The 22,873-nt window shown below is 31.2% G+C and overlaps 2 protein-coding genes across 2 annotated transcripts in view; one reads left to right on the forward strand and one right to left on the reverse strand.

The window, feature by feature from the left end:
* The window catches only part of Flo2 (flotillin-2), a 98,487-nt gene extending 83,994 nt beyond the window's left edge, over positions 1–14,493 (forward strand). The window contains exons 2-8 of the mRNA XM_018550127.1: positions 11,768–12,064; positions 12,620–12,852; positions 13,251–13,370; positions 13,460–13,674; positions 13,752–13,935; positions 14,019–14,165; positions 14,352–14,493. Of these exons, the coding sequence (XP_018405629.1) occupies positions 11,768–12,064; positions 12,620–12,852; positions 13,251–13,370; positions 13,460–13,674; positions 13,752–13,935; positions 14,019–14,165; positions 14,352–14,381 (1,226 nt within the window). The 3' untranslated portion in view covers positions 14,382–14,493. The remainder of the gene's footprint in view (positions 1–11,767; positions 12,065–12,619; positions 12,853–13,250; positions 13,371–13,459; positions 13,675–13,751; positions 13,936–14,018; positions 14,166–14,351) is intronic.
* LOC108781979 (glucose dehydrogenase [FAD, quinone]) lies at positions 2,640–10,133 on the reverse strand. Its single transcript, XM_018550123.1, has 6 exons — positions 10,000–10,133; positions 5,417–5,647; positions 5,138–5,308; positions 4,380–5,035; positions 3,396–4,182; positions 2,640–2,948 (listed from the first exon to the last, which is right to left on the reverse strand). The coding sequence occupies exons 2-6, from the start codon at positions 5,613–5,615 to the stop codon at positions 2,869–2,871; spliced, it is 1,893 nt and encodes a 630-aa protein (XP_018405625.1). The 5' UTR covers positions 5,616–5,647; positions 10,000–10,133; the 3' UTR covers positions 2,640–2,868.
* Positions 14,494–22,873: the final 8,380 nt, after the last annotated feature.

The following is a 22,873-nucleotide window of genomic DNA, read 5'->3' on the forward strand; positions in this document are numbered from 1 at the left end:
ATATATATTATATTAAATTATTATATTATATTATATTATACTATATATTATAATACACTGTTATAATAATTTTATTACTAATAAATTGATTATTAAACGTTAATGTTAAAAAAATCATACTTGTGCATAGTGATTCTATATATGTAATAATCACTTTACATTATCGTATTTCAAATAGTTGTCAGTCATTACGCATGAATATTTAGAGAGAAATACGTATTTTGAATATGTCCCGATATTCCGACAAGTTCAGATGGGTAGGCATTATGTCCCCGTGGTAATCAGTCGGGTATTGAATTGTAATTCGAAGAGATCAATTAGTAAATAATTACGAATAAATTCTGGGTCACGCGCGTATCTTATTTCCTTTTTATGAATATGTTGTATTAGTCACGAATGTTTTCAATAATGTCTTGCAACTGTTAAACATACTATACAAATCGATATAATATCAAATAATAATTATTTATAAATAACGATTTGTCAATCAATAATATGTGAAATGTTCAACAAAATTACTAAACAGTTGCTAAAATTAAACAAATATATTCTCTCTCTCTCTCTCTCTCTCTCTCTCTCTCTCTCTCTCTCTCTCTCTCTCTCTCTCTATCTTTCTGTCTCTCTCTTTTTAATTGAAGGACATAATGTATTTCAAATGTCATGATTATTTTCAACACATGAATTGATGGTGTAGAACAGAGTAATTTAAAATATGTGAATCTCTTAACACTGAACACTATTTTATGTCATCTTTAACTTAAAAAATAAAATTTTAGATAAAATGTATTTTAGAAGTCTGCTGTTCAATTGTACATACTTAACTTTGTTATAAAACTTATTTTTAATACGACAAATCTTATGAGATTGCTTACCTATGGAAACTATAATTATTTAAAATTATAAATGTAATATAATTCACAGAAGATTAATTTAATTTATAATAATCTGCCTATTTGATGTATTTATAATGTTTAAATATACAATTAGCATTAAATTGCTTGAGAGATTCCTGAGTATGCTTGATTAATTTAAAAATTTATAAACGTTATTTACAAAAATTTTACATTGTCGGTACTTTTAAATATATTTTTAATGATAGATTGCGGATTTGTTGCCGAAGGAGATTAATTTATTATAATTGAATAAAAATTAATAAATAAAAATTTAAGAACTTAAAAAAAACATTCAACCTTAATAATAAACAATACGTTAAACAACGGCGAAGTAAGAGTCAAATTATAATTAAAAATCTAATTAAATAACTCTGATAATTTAATCTAATATATATTGCGAAGAATATCACGTAATTTTTGGCGTTTCGTCCCGGCTTCCACTACTGAACTCATCAGTAAGGCATTGTAGTGGAAGTCTACCTTATACGTCTTGTAAATTATTAAATCGAGATTTTATATAAAGAGATATACGCGTGTCTCAGCACTTACGAGAATTTGTGGATATTGATAGACCTCTGATGGCGAGTCGACGTAGTAATATTCTTCGCGATATTTATCCAAGTAAGAAATAATGTTCTATTAATATATGTAGTCCCCCCAAATTGCGCGCTGAACAATTGTTGGTCTTGCAACGCAACTCTAATAATCTGAAATGTCCCCCTTCCCTAAATATTGCGCGCCGAAAGATTTCGGTCTTGCAACACAATTCTAATAATCTGAAATGTCCCCTCTCCCAAATATTGCGAAAAATTTCGGTATTGAAACGCAACTACAAATGCTGAATCTAGAAACCTTTATAAGATTGATCTTTTTATTTTATTAATTTAGAAGAAAGAAATTAGACTTATAATTAATGAAATTAATTGATATTTAATTCAGAATTTAATTTTTCTTCACACATGTTCACATTTTTCATATCAAACTACGAGAAAAAAATTTTGATATCAGACTGACGGTTTTTAATATTTTTGACATCGTCAGCAACAGTTGTTAATAGCCGTATCATTCGGGAGCGATAGGTTAATCTTTCCACAGAAAAGTTTGAATACTATTTATGAAAATTTATCAAAAAAAGAATATTTAAAAATAGAATATAAAACAAAAGGAAAAGAGAAACTTGACAAAAACATTAAATAAATTACCTTTGAAGTAATCGTTTACTACCAATTACTTTGTGATTAATGGTAGTTATATAAAACGCAATTATAGCGTAATATACGCTATAATATAACTAGAATTATTCATCCTAAACTCGCACTGCAGTCTTAACAAATTTGAATCTTAATTATAGGTATTATTGTGAAGTGCACGGCTGATCTGAAATTCAATGGAAACTAGTATAGTTGGCATAGTTGCTTGTCTCACTTTTTTATAATGTAAAAAAAATACGAGATTTCCTTGAAATTTTTCCATTGCTCTTTGTAAAAAAAAATTGCTTTTGGAAGAGAAAAATTTTATCGACACACGAAATATAACTGAAACAAGAAATAATCAACGATTATTCAATTGGAATTTAAATATTTATTTTTCATGTCAAGCATCGATTACTTACTAATTACAAGATTAAAATTCCATTTTGAAAACAGTAAATAAAAGTTATATAATATAACAGATATATACATAACGTTGTAATTATTATTAGTAAAGTTTACACGTACATCATACATGGTATTAAAATATTCTGTCATTTTGCAAACGTTCTCTAAAAACGTATACACGTAGGTATACGACGAAACATACACGAGTAAGTTCGGATACTCTTGTTATACTAACATAGCTTATATAAAATGTAACAAAATAGTAAAGTTCAGAATTTCTAATTTTTTCTGAAAGTCTTTTCATGTCGACAGCACTAATGTTCTGGTATTATCACATATTGTTGTCACTCGTCGTCACGAAGTGCGTGTTTCTCTTATCATTTGCTAATTACTTTTTCCTCGTATCTGTTTTTCCACTTTAACCAATATTCCTTAATCATGTCTGCTCCTTTTTCACCTGTAGAGGTATAAATTTATCAGTAGATTTAATCTGGCAATTATTTACGGTGAAATTATGCTTAGATCAAATATTGTAGTGCAATTATGTAATTAGGTATAGAATGTAATTACAAGAAAAATTTATCTCTTATATATGTATACAACTTAACAATTATAAATTTGCTCTTACTTAAAGATTATAAGTGCTCTTTTTGAGCCCCACATTAAATTTTTTATAATTTAAAATTATCATTTTACCAACTTCTTTCTCTCTCCCTCTATGCAAAATTACCAGATAATTTACCATAACTTATCAAGTAAATTATCATCAGATTAAATCGTATACAATATATATATATAGGTACATATAAAATAATAAAATATATATGTTTAATAATATTTAAAAAATAATATATACATATATATTATAATAATATAATTAATGTATTTTCTATCTCTAACTTGCCTATCATGATTGTTGGCGCATTCGTGTTTCCACTCACAAGGTTGGGCATGATTGACGCATCGATCACGCGCAGTCCAGTCACGCCGTAGACTCGAAGTTGCGGATCAACAACAGCTTCGGGATCCCAGTAAGGGCCCATTTTACATGTTCCAACGGGGTGATAAATCGTCACACTATAATATCTGATCATGCATTCCCAATAAGGATCAGTATACATGGATATGTGTTTGCATCCTGGAAATTGTTGCGAGTTGAGTTCGCTTCCGAATCGCTTGAAGGCATCAGTCCTACTCAGGGCCACGCTAATTTTTACTCCTTCGATCAATGTAGCGATGTCCTCCGCTTCTTTGAAGTAATTTGCATAAATGAGAGGATAATCGAATGGATTTTTACTGCGTAATTTGATTACACCGCGACTCTTTGGTCGTAGCAACATAGGAATCACGCTCCATGTGTCCTTGTCGTTGATCGGTCCAAAAACAGCGTCGTAGAACTGTTTCGTTAGTCCATGCACTTTCCTCAGTTGTCTGCCCCCATCCGAATTCGTCGAGCCGGAAACGAAATGCAGCTCAATGTCGGGAAAATCCAGCGAAACATTCGCGTATTTCGTGTTGACGAAGGCGACGCTCTCGACGCCTCCGAGCACTGTCAGGGGTCCACTGCCCATCGCAGCGTATTGCATCACTGTCTGGATGTTTTTCAATCGTTTTTCCACTATAGAAATTTTTTGATTAACCATGAACGTGAGTCCACCCAAGCCAACATGATCCTGCAAATTGCTGCCTACCTGGCGATGCGAGAATAAATTATATGAATAAATGAAAAATAGAGATTACTTGAAAATTCTACTGATTTGTAAAGTTATTTTTATGTGTTTGATGTATGACTTATCTAGTAAAGTGTATAACGATGAAGACGTGTAGACAGAGAGGAGAAAGCAAGAGAGTTTTAAAAAAAATTGCATAAAAAAATGCTTGCACTAACTTTGCTATCTTGAATCACTGGAATACCAAGATCTCGCAAATGGTCCTTCGGCCCGATTCCTGATAACATTAGTAGCTGCGCCGAATTTATCGACCCGCTGGATACAATTACTTCGTTCTTTGCGCGCACACGAAACATTTTGTCGTTCCTAACGAATTCTACTCCATAAATGTGCTTTGTTTTGGGATTTATCAGCACTTTGGTTGCGTGCGCGTGCATCACGACGTGCAGATTCTTCCTAAGTCTGGTTGGCCTAAGAAAAGCCTTTGCACTGGAGCAACGACTGCCGTGCCTAATAGTGCCCTGGGCGATCATGAAGCCGGTTTGAAACTCGCCGTTGATATCGCGATTTTCGTATCCCATCTCTTGACCAGCCTGGACAAAGGCTGCTGCTAGAGGTGTGTGCCACGGTGCCTCCTGTACCGTCAAGTATCCGTCTTTTGCGTGATACGGCGTGCGAATTAAGTAAGGATTTTGATTGTCTTCGGATTTCTTAAAATAATGCAAGATGTCACGCGAACTCCAGCCAGTATTACCTTGCTGCTCCCAAATGTCGTAATCTCGCTTGTTACCTCTTAAATAGAGCATATAGTTGAGCACGCTACTTCCACCCAAAACCTTACCTCTAGGCCAATTGCAACGGCCGTTCTCCATCGCTATAAAAATTTAATAACGTAAAAAAGAAACATAAAAATGGTGTTTGAGTGATACGACAAAGTAAGAAAGAATGATGGAGGAACAACAGAAAAGTCATATACCTAGACAAGCATCACCCTGTGCCTCAGTCTTGTATTGCCAATCTAGCTGACTCAGTTGAAGGTATCCAGCCAAAAGGGGTACATCTGAGATCTCAGGTTCATCACCGCCTGCTTCCAGCAACAATACGTTCCAATCCTCAATTTCGGATAAACGGCTGGCAACTACAGCTCCTAATGTAAAAAGAAAACGAAGGAAATGACAGAGGACAGATATTTGTATTTGTATTAGATAATGTGTTCGTATTCAAAATAACGAGAGTTTCAAACACACACGCGTACCTGCACTACCACCGCCTATCACTATAAAGTGGTACGAGGGCAATAGCATCTCTGACGGCATGTCGATTGGTGGTCCTTCATTATCTAGAGCTTCATAATGAAAATAGGCAAGTGTCGCAGCAAGAACCGGAAAGATCAATGAAAGTCCGCCAGTTGATGCTGAAGTCAAACTTTCTGTCAGAAAGCTTTCGATGCCCATTTTATTTTCTTCCTGTGTTTCTTACTGAAGAACTAAAATTTATGACATATGCGAATTAATAAATGTACTAATATTATTTTATTAAATAATTCAAAAAAATAATATAAAAAGAAAAAAAAAATTAATTAATTTTTAAGAATTTGGTTGCGATTGTTGAGGACTCTGTGAAGTCGAAACTTTTCCGTATATACCGATGTAATTATATTAATAATAAATTTATATATATTTCTAACAACTAGTATAGCTCAATTAGTTTTTGACCTGGGAGGTATATTAAGTTTAATTTAATATTATTTTATTATACGCCTTTATTTTTTTATTATTATATATCACTGAAATAATCAAGAAACACGGTAGTGTCTCGCAGCAAATATGTGCGTAACGTGTAACTGTCTTATGTAATTATACGAGTAATTACATCACTTGGCAGGAGGATACAAATTTTCGATGTTTTGCTGATCATTAAGGGATCATTTTTTATTTTTCTTTATAGAAATCGAAAATATTCATTATAATAACGCCAGACTTAAGAAAAAATTGATACATTGAAATAAAGTGAATAAAATCCTTATTCGTATTGTTATGAAATCACTGTCAGTTATGCCTCAATGATTTAGAATTTTAATTTCAAATTGGATCAAACGCGAGTAATTAGATTATATTTCTCATTATACCGTTTGTCATCTCGATACCGTTTCCGCCACTCCCAGCGTCGCGCGTCTGCTGTAAGCTGTATGCATTAGGGTTCGAATAGACGAGTAATTTTGTAGCACAAGCGACATATTCATAGACTTCATATATATGTATGTAAATATGTATATATGTAAATATGTATATATGTAAATAGGAGATATAACTTTAACACTGTCGGTCCCAAGTCCGAATAAAAAGAAGAGCATCTTGTCATTTATCATTGTTTTTTTAATAAGTGAACTTTGTCGTTACCAATTATCAATTTATCAACAATATTCCTACAAACAATAAATTGAATCTAAACATACAAAATGATTCGTGAAGAAGATTAGTTAGAAAGCAATAATTGATGTATTATGATATTTTCAAGTTTTCATATTTTTCATAAGATTATTAATTTTTTTGTAACACACACACACACACACCACATATGTCCTAATGAGAAATATAATCTAATTAACGTTTTGTAGTGCAATATTACTTGTATTTGAACCAATTTGGAATTAATTTCTAATTTTTGCGGATTTGAATGTTTATTATTTATTAGTAATAATTCTAAAAATTATTTTCAAAATCCCCATGGAAGAAAGTAAATATCTATTATCATTTGAGAACATAATTAATGTATTGGCTATCACACGATGTAATGATATAGTAAAATGACGTAACTTACTAATAATTATATGGGATACTCGGGCAGAAGGAAGCACAACACTCACATTTGAAATGGGCTTTCGTAAAAATAAACCTTTAATAATAAATGAGACGCTCTCAGAACGTGTTGTCGCTAGCTCGATCGGCGAGAATCTCTCTTCTACACGCACGTTTAAAGCCCAAGACACAATGCGAAGGAATAGCGATAGCAATAGACGTAACAATAGCGATAGCAATAGAAACAAAGGAATTCAACATACGGAAATGCATACGTCAATGCATAAATATTAAAAAAAATTTTGGTTCAACGAATGATCGTTAATTAATCTCAAACTTAATGTTTAACTTATGAAATTAATTTATTAATACAGTAACTAGATTTATTAATACAATTAAATATTTATTCTTGCAATAAATTTTGATAATAGTTTTATAATCTAAATTATAAAAATTTATTGTGAACCAATTAATTTAATAAATATTTTATTGTATTTACGTACAATTTTGATTCAGTGTGTGTAGGAATATGGAATAATAGTGATAAATTTCTGACGAGTTGGAATTCTGTATATCTATGACATATTATAGCCTACCAATCAGCGTTCAAATTTTTGATGTGAAGTACAGAAGAATCGCCGTTCTTGTCGCGATTGCCTCGCATTGTATTTAGAGGTACATTTACTCTCCGAGGAAAATTTTACTCGCAATATATATAATAGTACACGTAACTTATACTGTAGTATATAGAGTAAAATCTTCCTCGGAGAAGACGTTTTGGAATGTAGCCTAGGGCTTTAAAAAAGAGAACTTCGCTTATTCTTTCTTCTTCGCGAACCTGCGGCGTGGCGTTGACGACAGTTATCATACAATTAATTGCACTGATATTTAGCCGCACTGGGCGTAATATACCGATCCCATGCTATATGAGAATGCAAAAAATATTAAGTTCCTACAATTACGAATGTAACTCCTTCTACGAAGACAATTTTATTAAAAATTTCTTCGATTGCCACGTAGCGACATTACAAATTTTCCAAAAAGTATTTTTGTATGACATGAACGATGTTACTCATTCCCTTTTTATTCGTTTAAGAGAATTGAGGAATTTTCTAGGAAATATCTAACCGAATCAAACCAACTCGCTATGCTGTCGAAATAAAACCGATAGCTTGGCAACCATCATGTTAGAAATTGGCAAAGAGGAAGCCACGTGGTTCGGTCTAAGCAAAGACAGTGTGAAATGAATATCAATTACTCGTGAAACTTTCAAATTTATTAAGTAATTTTAAACACACCCGTGGTATTCATAATTATTTTGTGAATTCTTCGATCCTCTATTGTCAAATGATTTTATCTGTTTGACACATTTTCGTGTCAGAAATCACGATTTGACAAGTAACCAGTGATGATAGTGTATTATTTTATCGTTTTTTGATCGTATTTATGATAGCGATATTAGATAGATAAATAGATTAATGTAGACTTTATGTTATATCACAAGTTTATAAATCAAAAGTACGTTTATTTATAAAATCTGTTTTTTTTTAGTAAGCATTTTTATCAAGGAACTATTAAATAATGACACGTGTCACTTATTGTGGACTGTTGTAATATTATCAATATACTAGAAACTCAATGAAACTGAGAGGGAGAGAGAGAGAGAGAGATGAAAATTCAAAGACTGAATTATAAATAAGAATGAGAGAGAAAATCGCAGAAATGTGAAACATTGTATCAAAAATAAATGAATTAACATGAATTGAACAAATTGAAAAAGAAAGCTACATTGATCTACTTTCTGAAATACGATGGAAACTTATACACTCGAGAAATTTCCAACAGTCTAAAATATTAACATGGTTTCAAAAGTTTTAATTGTCTGATCATAATTTTGAGAAATATTTTCACATAAAATTTTTCTATGTATGTATTTTTAATTCACGTATATATATATAAAAGTTATTTATTATTTTTTATTTAACTTTTCATTAATAAAAAAAAAGATTATACAGAATATATATATACGAAAATCGCGAAAATATTATGTAATTCTCTCTCTCTCTCTTTACTATCAGAAGAAACAATCTTCTCTTTTCCAGGAGAAGCAAAATTATGTCTGACTAGTAATTCTCAAATAAAAGTCATTTTCAATTTAATGCTAACGAAGAAGTGTTTTGACTTATTCATGAATCAAGCCGTTTTACTATGTTTTTAAAGATTTTATAGAAACTATGAATGACATTTAAATATCGTTATTTTTTTATTACATTAATAACATAAAGTTTAACTGATATTTTTTAATTAACAACTCAAAACAGATTGGCTAACGCATGAATAATATTCCAACTTGCACAAGAAAATCTTATTCGTAGAACAATAAATATCAGAAAAATTTCTTTATTAAATTGTATTTTGCAAATACAGTATATTTAACTTAATTTTAGAAAAATATGAAATGTAAAATATAAAATACGAATTGTAATTATAAACAATAATTTTCTTGTCCTATCTTTGTTGAAGAAAAAGGTCGCGGGTTGTAAAATGTCGTATAAAGAATATGTTTAATATGCTTATGAAAAGTATAAAGTACTTATGAATTTAAATATCTGATAATTATTCTTTACATTTCTCTACTTATTAACAATTCTTTTTATAAAAATATAAAATCGTAATAATGGAAATATTGCAAGTTATTATAATTTTAATACGTATTTTAAATTTTTAATTACTATAAACTTTAAGACGTTATCAGAGTATTAACAAGTTTTTTTTTTAGTAAATGTAAGTAAATAGATTTCAACATATACATTTCGTATTAAATATAATGTTTATTCTTTAAGGATTGAATCAAGATAATATTATAAAAATAAAGAATGATATTTCAATAAGATTATAATATATCATACAGCAAAGTTATAATAGAAAGAACAATTGTATAATTTTAATAGAATTGTCGTGTTATCATGAGCGAAAAAATAAATAATTTACAATTAAAATTTAATTGCTCCCGCCAAGCGAGATTATCTATAAGACTTGCCTTAAATCATCCACCTGCCTTGTTTCGAATTTTATTCAGATTTTACCAAAGTCAATCTGCTTGCGTGCGTTTTCGATACGCTATAAGTTCAATTATATCAAAGTAAATGTTGTACTTGTTATCACATTTTAAACACATTTAACAAAGGATTTTAACTGATTTTTAGAAAAATGTAAGATAATTCTTCCGTTGTGTATTCGTATTAAAATATCAAAGTAAAACTTGTTCGCCGAAAAATACCGAACAAGTCGCGAATATGGAATCTGTTGACTGATAAAGAACGAAGAGATGAAACATCCCAACACGGAAAGAACAATTTTGCTGAAGTATCTAAAAATGTAGCTAGATATAGATCTGAAAATAATTTTGCTGGCAATAAAATAATATCATGTAGTACGCTCAAGATGGTTCTTAGAATGTCAAAATTTTTTTTGCAACATTACACATCATACTTGAGTATCCTACTAATTAAATATTTTGATAATCTGACAAAATTATTTTGAAAATCAAGCTAAATTTTTAAATATTTTAGCAAAATTATTCTGTCCGTGAGCGATGTTACTCGACGAAGAGCAGAATGATACTGATTGTGACCTTGTTACAGTCCCTACTCGCATGTAGCCGAGTATCTCATTGAGGATATATATTGGCTATGGTTTCCGGACTCTTCAGTCCCGTAGACTGTCATGCGGCGTATAACGGTCATCGACTCTCTCTCTCTCTCTCTCTCTCTCTCTCTCTCTCTCTCTCTCTCTCTCTACTCTCTCTTTCTCGCTCTCGCTCGCTCTCTCTGTCTTTCAATTTTTCTCCTTGTTCATCTCATGCCGATATGTTGGAGGTGATCCTCCTCATTTCTATCCTGTTGTTCGTTTACATCTTTGAGAATCGTGGCTTTAAACAAAAAACGTATACGTATATGTCATTGACTGACAAAATGCGAAAATGTAATGTAAACATAGATTTAAAAAATTAAGAAAATTGATAATTTTGGTCGAAAAAACGTCACAGTTGTCTGCTGAATTTTTTATTGCACACATATGCGTTATTTTTTTGAAGGTTACGATACCTATTCGCGATAATGTCTATAATATAATGTAAGAAGGAACTTGGCAGATATTTCACAATTATGCACAACGTAACATGTCTCGATAGATCGGAGTAATTCCGTAATAGCGATGTATAGTAAAAAATTACTCGTCCACTACGGGGACTGACCTACTTATCGTTGTAATACTAGGCGTGTGTTTAACGATCGTTCAGAATTATAAACTAATCAATGATCGTGCCAACGTGTACCCTAGAAAGTAAATCTTTTTTTAACCTGAATTTTCTCCGCTCCCCTCTTTTATAATTAATTATTATTGAGTGAAATAATTAATCATATCATATAAAGAAATTTGGACGAACATAAATATTATACGATTTCATCCATTTTATTATTCAATACTTAATATCTCTTGCGAAATCTTCGCTAATATAGTGTACGTTTTATACATACACACATTGTTAATTTCAACTAATGTATAAGGTTGATTTATTTTAATACAGACACCGATATATTTCCTTCTTTTCAACAATTGTTTGTAAAAAGTATTTATATTCTGCAAATAAAATTTGAAGATCCCGAAGCATCTTTATAATAGTAAAAGAATAAAACTCGAATATCGATGAAATCTCAACGATATTATTATTGAAAGTTATATCGCAAGTAAATTCTTTTGCAAGAATTAATTAGCAACACTATATGAATCATCTTTGCGTTTCGTAGGAGGATGTTGCGGCTCCATGAGGAAGAGGACCATCGTAGGGGGTTACGCGTTCACCTGGTGGTTCGTCACCGATGTACAACGGTTATCGCTAGAAGTGATGACGCTGAACCCGGTATGCGAGAGCGTGGAAACGGCACAGGGAGTACCGTTAACGGTTACTGGAGTGGCACAATGCAAAATCATGAAAGCCGATGAATTGTTGCACACTGCCAGTGAACAGTTTCTTGGAAAGAGTGTTCACGAGATCAAGACTACGATCCTGTCCACCTTAGAGGGTCACCTTCGAGCTATATTGGGTACGTTTTACTTTATAAAATTAAGCAAATTATGATATTCCGCGGCCGTTAGTTTTCTTGAAACAATCTCTCGATTGATATGATTAATTAGCATCTTTTCATAAACAGTTAATAGGCCACATAATTGCAATATAAAACATTTTAATAAATACAATCACAATTGTGCATGTCTTTTGACGCTCCAATTCTATATAGAGCTATCAGATTAATATTAGAATCATTAGACGTTTAATAATTAAATGTTTGTAATGTATACACTTTGAAAAAATTGCTGTGGATATATAAAACCCGTATGTGTGATGCTAAATCCACATCATATTGATGCTAATATTACCACCAACACAGTGAGAATTACGATATACAGACACTGTTATTTTTTAGTGTATACCTATAACGTAACTTATATTATGGTACGAGGAAAGTTTTCTTCAAAAAGTTTTATTCACCAAAAAATGGTTGTATGAAAAATAAATAATTTAGTCCGTCAAAAGTGGATAAAAGAATTACTCTTCTGTTGAAAAAATTTGTTGGTAAAAAAATAACGTTTTTTCTCAGGAACACTTTCCGTGGAAGAAGTCTACAAGGATCGAGATCAATTTGCAGCTCTTGTGCGAGAAGTTGCCGCGCCAGATGTTGGTCGTATGGGTATCGAGATTCTCTCGTTCACAATAAAAGATGTTTATGATGAAGTTCAATATTTAACATCGCTCGGCAAAGCCCAAACAGCGGCTGTTAAAAGAGATGCTGATGTAGGCGTCGCCGAGGCAAATCGAGATGCTGGTATTAGGGTATGTCTTGGCCTGTGTACGATATGTCGCGCCGTATAGAAAATTCGAAAGTTATGCTTATATTTTATCTATAATTATAATATTAAAAGTATGTTTTTCAATAAGCTTTAAGTGAGTTTCGAATTTAACTATAAAACGTAGCGAGAGAGAGAGAGAGAGAGAGAGAGAGAGAGAGAGAGAGAGAGAGTGTGTGTGTGTGTGTGTGTGTGTGTGTATGTGAATGGAAATAAGAATGGGAATACAAATGCAGCAAAATAACGACCTTTTTTTTTTACATTCACGCCGGAAGAGAAAATCGATTTTAATTTGTAGAAAAAGATAGTATCACTACAGGACGTTTTGTACAGTTTGCGACATATTAACGCAATCTTATAATTTTTTTGTTGTTTTTACGGTAGGAAGCGGAATGCGAAAAATCGGCGATGGATATAAAATATAATACCGACACGAAGATTGAGGACAACGCGAGACTCTACCAATTGCAGAAGGCCAATTTTGATCAAGAAGTAAATACAGCGGTAAGTTTATTCTTTGTGAAATACGCGAACGAGCGAACGATCAATATTTCCAACAAAGCCACACTCAAAGTGTTTACGTATGTATGTAGAAAGCCGAGGCCCAATTAGCTTATGAGCTTCAAGCAGCAAAGATAAAACAGCGGATACGAAACGAGGAAATACAGATAGAAGTTGTGGAAAGGCGCAAGCAAATCGAAGTCGAAGAACAAGAGGTCCGTCGAAAGGAACATGAGCTACAGAGCACAGTGCGATTACCAGCCGAAGCTGAATTTTATAAAATGGGAAGAATCGCCGAGGGAAAAAGGTAAAGTTTCACGAGACAGGAGATGTAATTTATCATTTTTGTTCAACGCAACTAATTTGAATATCATCCACTTACAGAACTCAAACTGTAAGCGCAGCAAAAGCCGAAGCTGAGAAAATTCGATTGATCGGAGAGGCCGAGGCTCACGCTCTAGAAGCTATCGGTATATCGGAGGCCGAACGCATGCGAATGAAAGCAACTGTTTATAAAAAATACGGAGAAGCGGCGATACTTAACATCACTCTGAATGCCTTGCCGAAGGTAAACGGATGCGTTATGCATTACGTTTACGTAGTATTATAGTATTAACGCATAATGACTCTTTGATTTATCTCTTTATATAGATTGCAGCCGAAGTCGCAGCACCGTTAGCGAGAACGGAAGAAATTGTACTTCTCGGCGGAAGCGACGCGACCAGTGGAGAACTTACGCGTCTTGTTGGACAAGTACCTCCAGCTGTACAAGCGCTGACTGGAGTAGATCTTTCCAAAGTATGTTCTAAAGCCAAGTACTAGAAGTTTGTTTTTTTCCTTTTTGTCTCTTAAATTCAATAGTAATAAATAAAACGGAATACGTGATAAGTGCGTGATTTAAAACAATGCTTGTTATATGTTTAAGCATCAATAGCCAGTTGGAAATTTGCAATCTGTTAATGTAACTAATTGTTTCATGTGTAGGTATTAGGAAAAATACCAGGTGCAAAGTAATGCTGAGTGATGTGAATCCAAGGACGGCGACTAGGTGAATAAATTTGAAACAGATTTAAAGAAGGGGCAAATCTATACTGCCAAAGGTTTCTCTGCTACTCTGTCACCTATCAACAACACACTCTTCGCTTTTTTCCTCTTTCCCAAATTTTACTCTACCTCAAATCCACTCGAAGAAGCGTCGCGCAGACATGCTTTTTTATCCCTTATTAGTAGATTAAAAATCCAGTCTACTTGCTCGCGTCGTATTCGCACGTTCCTTATTTTAAACACGATGTCATACGTGTGCATCGATAATGTTATATTTGATTAGTGTGATATCGATGTAATTGTGATTTGAGGGACGAGCGATTGGCGTAATCTTGAATTACAAATTGGTTACACAAAAATTACATTCACACACAACACAAAAACGCGACAATCCTCCCAAAGTTTTAATATATTTTATTGTTCCAATTATAAATATTGATTGTTTTTTTTCAAAATTTCTGAAAAGAAGCACTGCCCGTGGCCGTGCCTAAGAATAGAAATGATTAAGATTGTAATGCAAATACAACTGCTTGCTACTGGAATGCATAAAGTGACGCGACAATTACACGGTGTAAAAGATATATACCACGTATGTGTTTTTATTTAAAAGGAGTAGGGATTTCAGCAACCAATATTCAATCGTTTCCTTAGATATGAATCTTTATCATGTCACACATTTTACTGCATACAAGGAATGTATTCGCTGGCACATTGAGTAAATTAAAAAAATGATAAAATAATGACAAGAAATTGATGAAAGAAAATCACTGGTATCTGGATAAATTATACGTAAAAATCCTTATTATTATGTTACACAAAATTTATAACGAATACATCAAATGGAAAATAAGCCTAATAAATCACTGCCGAGACAAAAATCAATTCTGCTTCTTCCACAATCGTGATATTTTGTAAAATATTTTTCAACAAATTACAACAGATACTTTTGTTTTGATAACTTCTAGAAAATGTATATGTACAATCTCTTGTAATTCGTAGTAAAACTGAGGAAGGAACTATTTTAGAAATAAATATGAACGACAAAGATCAATGAAGAAACATTTTTCATATTCAATTTTCTTGATTGAAAATGAACGTCTTATGAACAAAATTGTGTCATCTACTTTATTTTACTTTTACTTACTAATATTTACGTCAATGTACACATAACCATTCCTTTTTTAATCATACAATAATTACTGTATTATAACGAATTTTTACGTTAGAAAAAGAGAAAAAATTGAGTTATTTGAGAGGAGATTCTATCAAATTTCTTAAAATCATTGTGCTATCTCAACACTCAGTTTATGCATTCCACTTGACTCGTCAGAATACAATGAACAGTCTCCAATTAATCAGTACCGCGATTCCAAGTTTTAATATAATCGATATAATTAAGAGCGTTTCGATATCATTGTGTTCAACATAATTAAGCGATTTAACAAAAGAAAAAATAAATGAAAGAATAGACGTTTGACGCGGTTCAGGACGTGCGATTTGCTGCCACCTGTAGTCGCTGTATATATTTAGAGTCACGTATGTATAATAGAGTATCGTAAAGAGTTTCTATTATCGTGAATAATACAAAAAGACGAGAAAAGTGCGTTACGTGAGCGCAATTGAAAGAAAATGCTTGATTTTACATCGACGCGCGCGATGTATATTCTCGGTTGACCACGCATCGGAATTCACAGCATTAAAGCAAAAATAATGGTATTCCAAACTGAATAAGTGCCAATTTGTACGATATCGAACCTTTAGTAGAAAAAACTGGATGATCTAAATAAAGTTCGATATTATTTTTTTACAGTAACTTATTGATTACTGTATGTGTATGTGATTTATGAATCTAATATATACTCGTATTATCTTGTTTTATCTTTTGAATATTTTTATAGAATTTTAATTATGTTTACTTGTCTTATAAATTTATCGATTTTTTTAATTATGTGTTTCAGTTTATGATTAAAGCTGACATACTTATAAATCTATGTAGAATATGAAATGTGAAATCTATACTAAAGTATATATGCTAATGTAGAACAGGCTATTTCTTATCACTTGTTATTCGTATTACTCATTATTCAAGTATATATTTACATACATTCATTACATTGAAAAAATTGTATTTTTAACCTAAGAATATTCCACTTACGTATAGTTTATTTTGTTCGAAAATAAGCACCAAAACGATCCTCTTAATTTAAGAGAGAAATTATCTTACTTAGAAATACTTACTTTAAACAACAATTTTAAATATCTCTGAAAAATACATTTTAGAGAGAATAATATTCCAGACAAAATTTGCATGGTTTTAAAGGGGACAAATAATCGTTAAATTAATTATTGCAGAATTCAATTTAGTAAGATTATATGAAGATGATCGTCATTTTTTAAATAAAATTATAATTTTTTTTGTTTAATGTGATTCCTTGATTATTCAAGAATAACACTTTCAACTTCAATATCGTTAACGTCGATCTGGTTAAACTATTCACGATCTCAATCTCGCGGATACAAACTTGTAAGCACGTGCCTACGTAACTCAGTAGCTGAAAAATTGCGTTTGTGTGAGCGTGATTCAGCGTGAATAACGAATGTTAACGAATAAGCATCATCGAAAATCGTGTGAAGCACACGTGTAAGTAGTGATAATTATCTATGCAAATCAAGAATAGCAATATTAAATAGATTTTTCAAGAATACAATTTTTTCGGTGTATGCATTTAATGATATTATTTTATTTGATGAGTAATAGCATGTTACAATTAAGAATGTAATAATGGAGGAATATTATTTATACATGTACAATATGTGTATATTTATAAATAATATTTCTTCATCAGCAGACATATATTTGCTATTATTTTTTTATTGAGGAGGAAAATCAAGAGTTAATAATTAATAAATTTCACTCGTTTTTTGCAATGCAAATTAAAATAAATAAACGGTCTATATCGAGCTAAATGAATTTAATGTTGTTCTTAAATTTTATAATATAAATGAGAACACATAAAACTAACTAAAGTGTCGTACGTTTCGGAACTCAAAGGTCTTCTTCAGCGATTCTTACAGATGTTTGTGTCGTTGGATTGATGATATTTTGATGATAGATTGATGCTGATATAACAGATTGATTTTCCTATTCTCAATGCGAGTGTATTGTCTAGAGTTAAATAAGTAGTTGTCGTCAATAAAGATAGTCAATGAGATAAAATAAATTAAAATAAATAATTAAGTTAAGAATAATACGTCAAGTTTAATAAAAATTGAATTTAATAACTTACAAAGGCATGTGAGGATCATCATTACAAATTCATCCGATCGAGTTGAACGTAGATGTTACAATGATAAAACGCAAAAGTATAATAACAGAAACTCGGAGCACTAAGGTTGACATTCATTTGTTTGTGTTGTGTGGACTCTGTTTTAATAAATAATAATAATAAAATTCATCAAGATTGTCTTTTTGTGAGTTAATACCATTGTTTTGTTTTTTAATATGTAACATTTCTGAGATTCTTTTTTTATGGTAGTTAATTCGTTTCAGTATCTAGAATTGTAACTTCTTCCCAATCAAAATAGTTATTTTAATCTGTGGTCTGAAATGACAGGTATGTCTGAAGAAATTATGCTTTGTTATTTCTATGTTCATTTACACGGGTCTTATCTTTTTATGCCTTTTCCTCTAAATCTCGTAAAATCAATTCAATTAAAATAGGGGATAAGGGGGATCCCATAGGTGTCCTAAAAATTTGTTTGTAAATTTTATTGTTAAATGAAAAAAATGTTAATGTGAAGATAAATTTTAAAATTTCAATAAGTTCATTGTATGGAATGTTTGTTTTTGTGCTAATTAGATGCCATCTTTTTTCAATGCTTTAGATTGCAAGATCTAGAGGAATGTTTGTGAACATAGAAATAACATCCAATGATAATAAAACCGAATTGCCAATCTCAATGCTATTGAGTAATCAAAAGGCTTCAAAACTGTTATGTGCCTGTCGTGGATTTGTCTACACTAAACGCGATGCCTTTGTAAGTTATTAAATTCAATTTTCATTATGCTTAACTTAATTATTCATCTATTAAATTCAATATTATTCTTAACTTAATTATTTATTTTAATTTATTTTATCTTACTGACTATCTTTATTGACGACAACTAATTATTTAACTCTAGATAATATACTCGTATTGAGAATAGAAAAATCAATCCAAACTATAATTGTTATACAGCATGTCTGTATCACATCATCATACATCATAAGAAAATATCATCAATCCAACGATACAAATATCTGTAAGAATCGCTAAAGAAGACCTGTGAGTTTCGAAACGTATGACACTTTAGTTAGTTTTATGTTCTCATTTATATTATAAAATTTAAGAACAACATTAAATTCATTTAGTTTGATATAGACCGTTTATTTATTTTAATTTGCAAAATCAAGAGTATAAAATTTATAGACCGAAAAGTCTTCCCAAAACGCTTAATGCAGTAGATCAGTACAAAAAAGAAAAGTCAAATCCTCCCTCAGAGATTAATATTAATGCTGGTGGTGATGATGATAATAATAATGATGATGATGATGATGATGATGAAAAGATAACATAACCAGTAAGGAGTATTTAGTGATTAAATAAACTTGATAATTCTAGTATCATCCAGGAGAAATTTTATCTAACACTAAGATACATTGCCGGCTCTAATAGCTGTCATAAATTAGCTAAACTCATCTTCAAACGATATCGTTTTTGAAGCGTTAAATTGAGATAAAAATTCTATAATCTCAGAAATGAAAGAAATATCATTAGATCCCAATCTATTTTTAAGGGTTTAGTGCAAACCCCTTTCTTTTCCGATGAGTAGTCAATGCGAGAAAGGACACACAACACGAATACATATACAGATTTAGAATAGTTACGAATTTTTTGACAAATCCGATGTAATCGGCTTACATAACACACTCGCGCACACACACACATACACTTATATTATAATCGAAGATAATTATCAGTCATCGTGCCAGAATCAGATTCTTGCGAGGCGTCCAATCTGTTTTTTTTTTTTTCTTCAAACGATAACGAATCATGTACTATTCCCATTTCTATCGGACACTCCGCGATAAAATATTCCCAAATATAATCATCTAGGAATTAAAGACATCAATCAACATCTTGTTAATATACATAATAAGATGTTGATTGATGTCTTTAATCGAACATTAACTGATTAATGCTGACACATACTAACTTTGTTATATATATTTTACTAATGAAGTACTTTTACACTCTATATACTGTATACTAATACATCTATCTCTTTTTATCTTCCTCTCTTCTACAAAGAGAAAATAACGCTTAAATAACAATCATCAGGACGTTTCGCATTAACCGTGCCCTTGTTAAGCTAAGAGAAAGATCGTGTTCGTCGTTTGAGTCTAGTTAATACATTGCATTTATGCGATGCGTATGATGCATTATAAAAAATATAGACAGTTTTTCTCTGTATTAGATCATACTGAACTATTTGTTTGGTACTTGTGCGAAAGATATTTTGTGGTAAATCTTAAAAACAACGGACCCATCTCCAATGACTTCAATCTTGAAAACAAAAATTATAAAAGAAAATAATGATTTCAAAGATAATTTTTGCTTTGAAACAGAAAATTTATTTTAAAACAAAATTTTTCTTATGTAGCAAAAAACTTATTTTGTTAGTAATTTCTGAATGAAGGTAGCGAGCGCAGATTAAAATTTTCCAGAGGTCACTCAGGACTATGACCTTGACAATGTATATCAAATCAAATTGAAGATGGGTCCGTTATTTTCAACACTTACCGATATTCTATCTGTTTAGATTTTCTTTGATATTAAATCACGAAAAAATTTGCAACGATGCACAATGTGTTCTGTATTATGTAGTGTCTATACACAGTAATCTGAAATTTAATATGCTCGGTTTGAAGTATATCGCTTATACGATTGTCCTTGATTCACTTTTGTATCTACAGTCAGCAACTAAAAGGTTGCAACACTTACTTTTCGATGGATTTCGGAATACAGTCTGCTCGTCACTGAGCAATTGATTTTCATTTATGGATTTATAAGTAAGAACCAATCATTCAAAGTAGGTTGTATTTTTAAACCATTTTTAAAAAAGTGTTGCAATCTTTTAGTTGCTGATTGTACGTATCCAAACACAAGAGCGATTCGAATTTTATCGCTATTTTTTGTTAGCAAGATCGATGCGGAATTTAATGAATTATTGTAGTGGAATTGTATTCATCGCGTGTGTGAGAGAGAGATTGAGAGAGAGGGGGGGGATCAACTTGTCGCAGAAGATCATAAAATAAGTCCGTGGAATTTATAACACAAGATGCGGAATGTTTAACGATTAATATTTCGTTTTTTATGTATCGCTTTTTTCTTCATAAAAACTAATATATATATCGAGTATTAGTTTTTAACTTTTCAATATATTACAGAATGAAATGAAATAGCCATGATGAGCCAACGCGGTTATTGGTAGGTAAAAATTTGTACAATTTATTTTTATCTAATATGATAAACTTAGTAGACATTTCGATCACCTTTTTTAACATTTCTGTTTTATCTTTCGTTACAATAGGCCATATATAGTCCCTTGGCTTGATCCCAGAATTGTATTTATTATTTAAATTGATTATCTTATGCTACTTAATTGTAGTATTCTGACGTATTTAATTTTTATTATTAAAACTGTTGGCATGTTATTGGATTGAGGATCAATTTTAGCTGTAATTTTAATTTACCGTCTTAATAATTTTTATGATATCAACATCAATTAAGCCAGAGTTATACAACTATGACGAAGACCTTCATCGAATAATATAGCATAGAAATGTTAATTCTAACAGTATTTCTGTTTTGCACAATTTCGCTTGACCACTGTTAATACCTTTATAATTTTTTTCATTTTATTATTATATTGTACTGAAAAGTGTTCGAAATGTCTACTAAATTATGTATATTACATAAGAATAAATTAAAAATATTTTTATACATCAATAACCGCGTTGACTCATCACGTGGCATTTTATTTCATTCTCTAATTTTATTAAAAATTTTGAGCCTTAATTAATTCAAGTAATATAATATATATTTTTAAGTGCATTAAAGTTTTCCAAAGAATAACCATGTATTATACAAAAACATGAAGATGAGAAAAGCAATTGTATCGTGTGGTTAAGTAAAATTTTTTGTAATTTGAATTACAGTCTTCAAATATGTGTTTAAGTAGGTCCATAATAAAAAATAAACAGTATTTAAAAGATGTTCATAAAAGCAGCATCTAGTGCAAGCGAAAGATATTAAAAAATCGAGACAGAAAGTGTGTCAATTGTTCCTCCAGTTATAATCAATTTTTTTTTTTCATGTAACGTGATATATAATGTTGCAACATTTTTATATACATATTGAGCCTGATATTATTCTCATGTTCATTAAATATGTATATGTGTATGAAGGATAAAGTTGATTTTCGATACTTCACATTAGCGTGATTGTAAAAGTTTGCGCTGTGGTTGAAAGCTTGCCGTTTATATGTATAATTTAGTTTATTGTCTTCGACATACAATGCAACATGTTCCATGCGATTAAGGATCTTTGTGTATAAATTTTGGAGTAAACATTCGCAGTGGTAATATTCCTTGTTCATGCTTTTAAAGAGATTTAAAAATCTCAGAAAGTGTAATGCCTAATCGAGTCTTGTAAATAGGATGTTAGTGTTCATTATAATTGTTTATAACACTAACATCCTGTTTACAAGACTCGATTAGGCATTACACTTTCTGAGATTTTTAAATCATACGAGTCAATTAATATTATCTTTCATTATATTTAAAGAGATTCTCGCGAGAAATTACATACATTTAAAAAACTAAAATTATATTACCAAAATACATACAGGGGCCAATATTCATGATTGATTCTTACATTCAAGACTCTCTAGAGTACAGTATCAAGATGTAACGAACCAGGCCGCGCGCATTACCGTCTGAAGACACATTATTTACCATAGACTTAGATGTTGTAATAAGAATGAACTATGAATACTGGCCATAGGTACATATTTGTACGCTTCGCGTATTCTCTCTCTTTCTCTCTCTCTCACTTGTTCATTTTTTATTCGAAAATTGATCTTGTCTTGAGTGGTATTCAAAGATCCTTGATACAAATAAAAAAAATCATAAAACTGCTATGTAGTGTGTAGCCTGTGCACTCTATATGTGAATTTATTATCGCGATTGACACTGTGTTTCGTGTTTATATTACATTTCAAGTACGATTCTCTTCACTTAATAAAAAAATCTCTGTATCACGTAAGCCATGTAAGTATGAATATGAGACGCGCCAAGACGTGATGTGCCATATATCGTAAATAATTTCTGATGCAAATTTCCGCAAGAATTTGCGAC

Source organism: Cyphomyrmex costatus, unplaced genomic scaffold, assembly GCF_001594065.2.
Source record: "Cyphomyrmex costatus isolate MS0001 unplaced genomic scaffold, Ccosl1.0 scaffold932, whole genome shotgun sequence".
Lineage (NCBI taxonomy): Eukaryota > Metazoa > Arthropoda > Insecta > Hymenoptera > Formicidae > Cyphomyrmex > Cyphomyrmex costatus.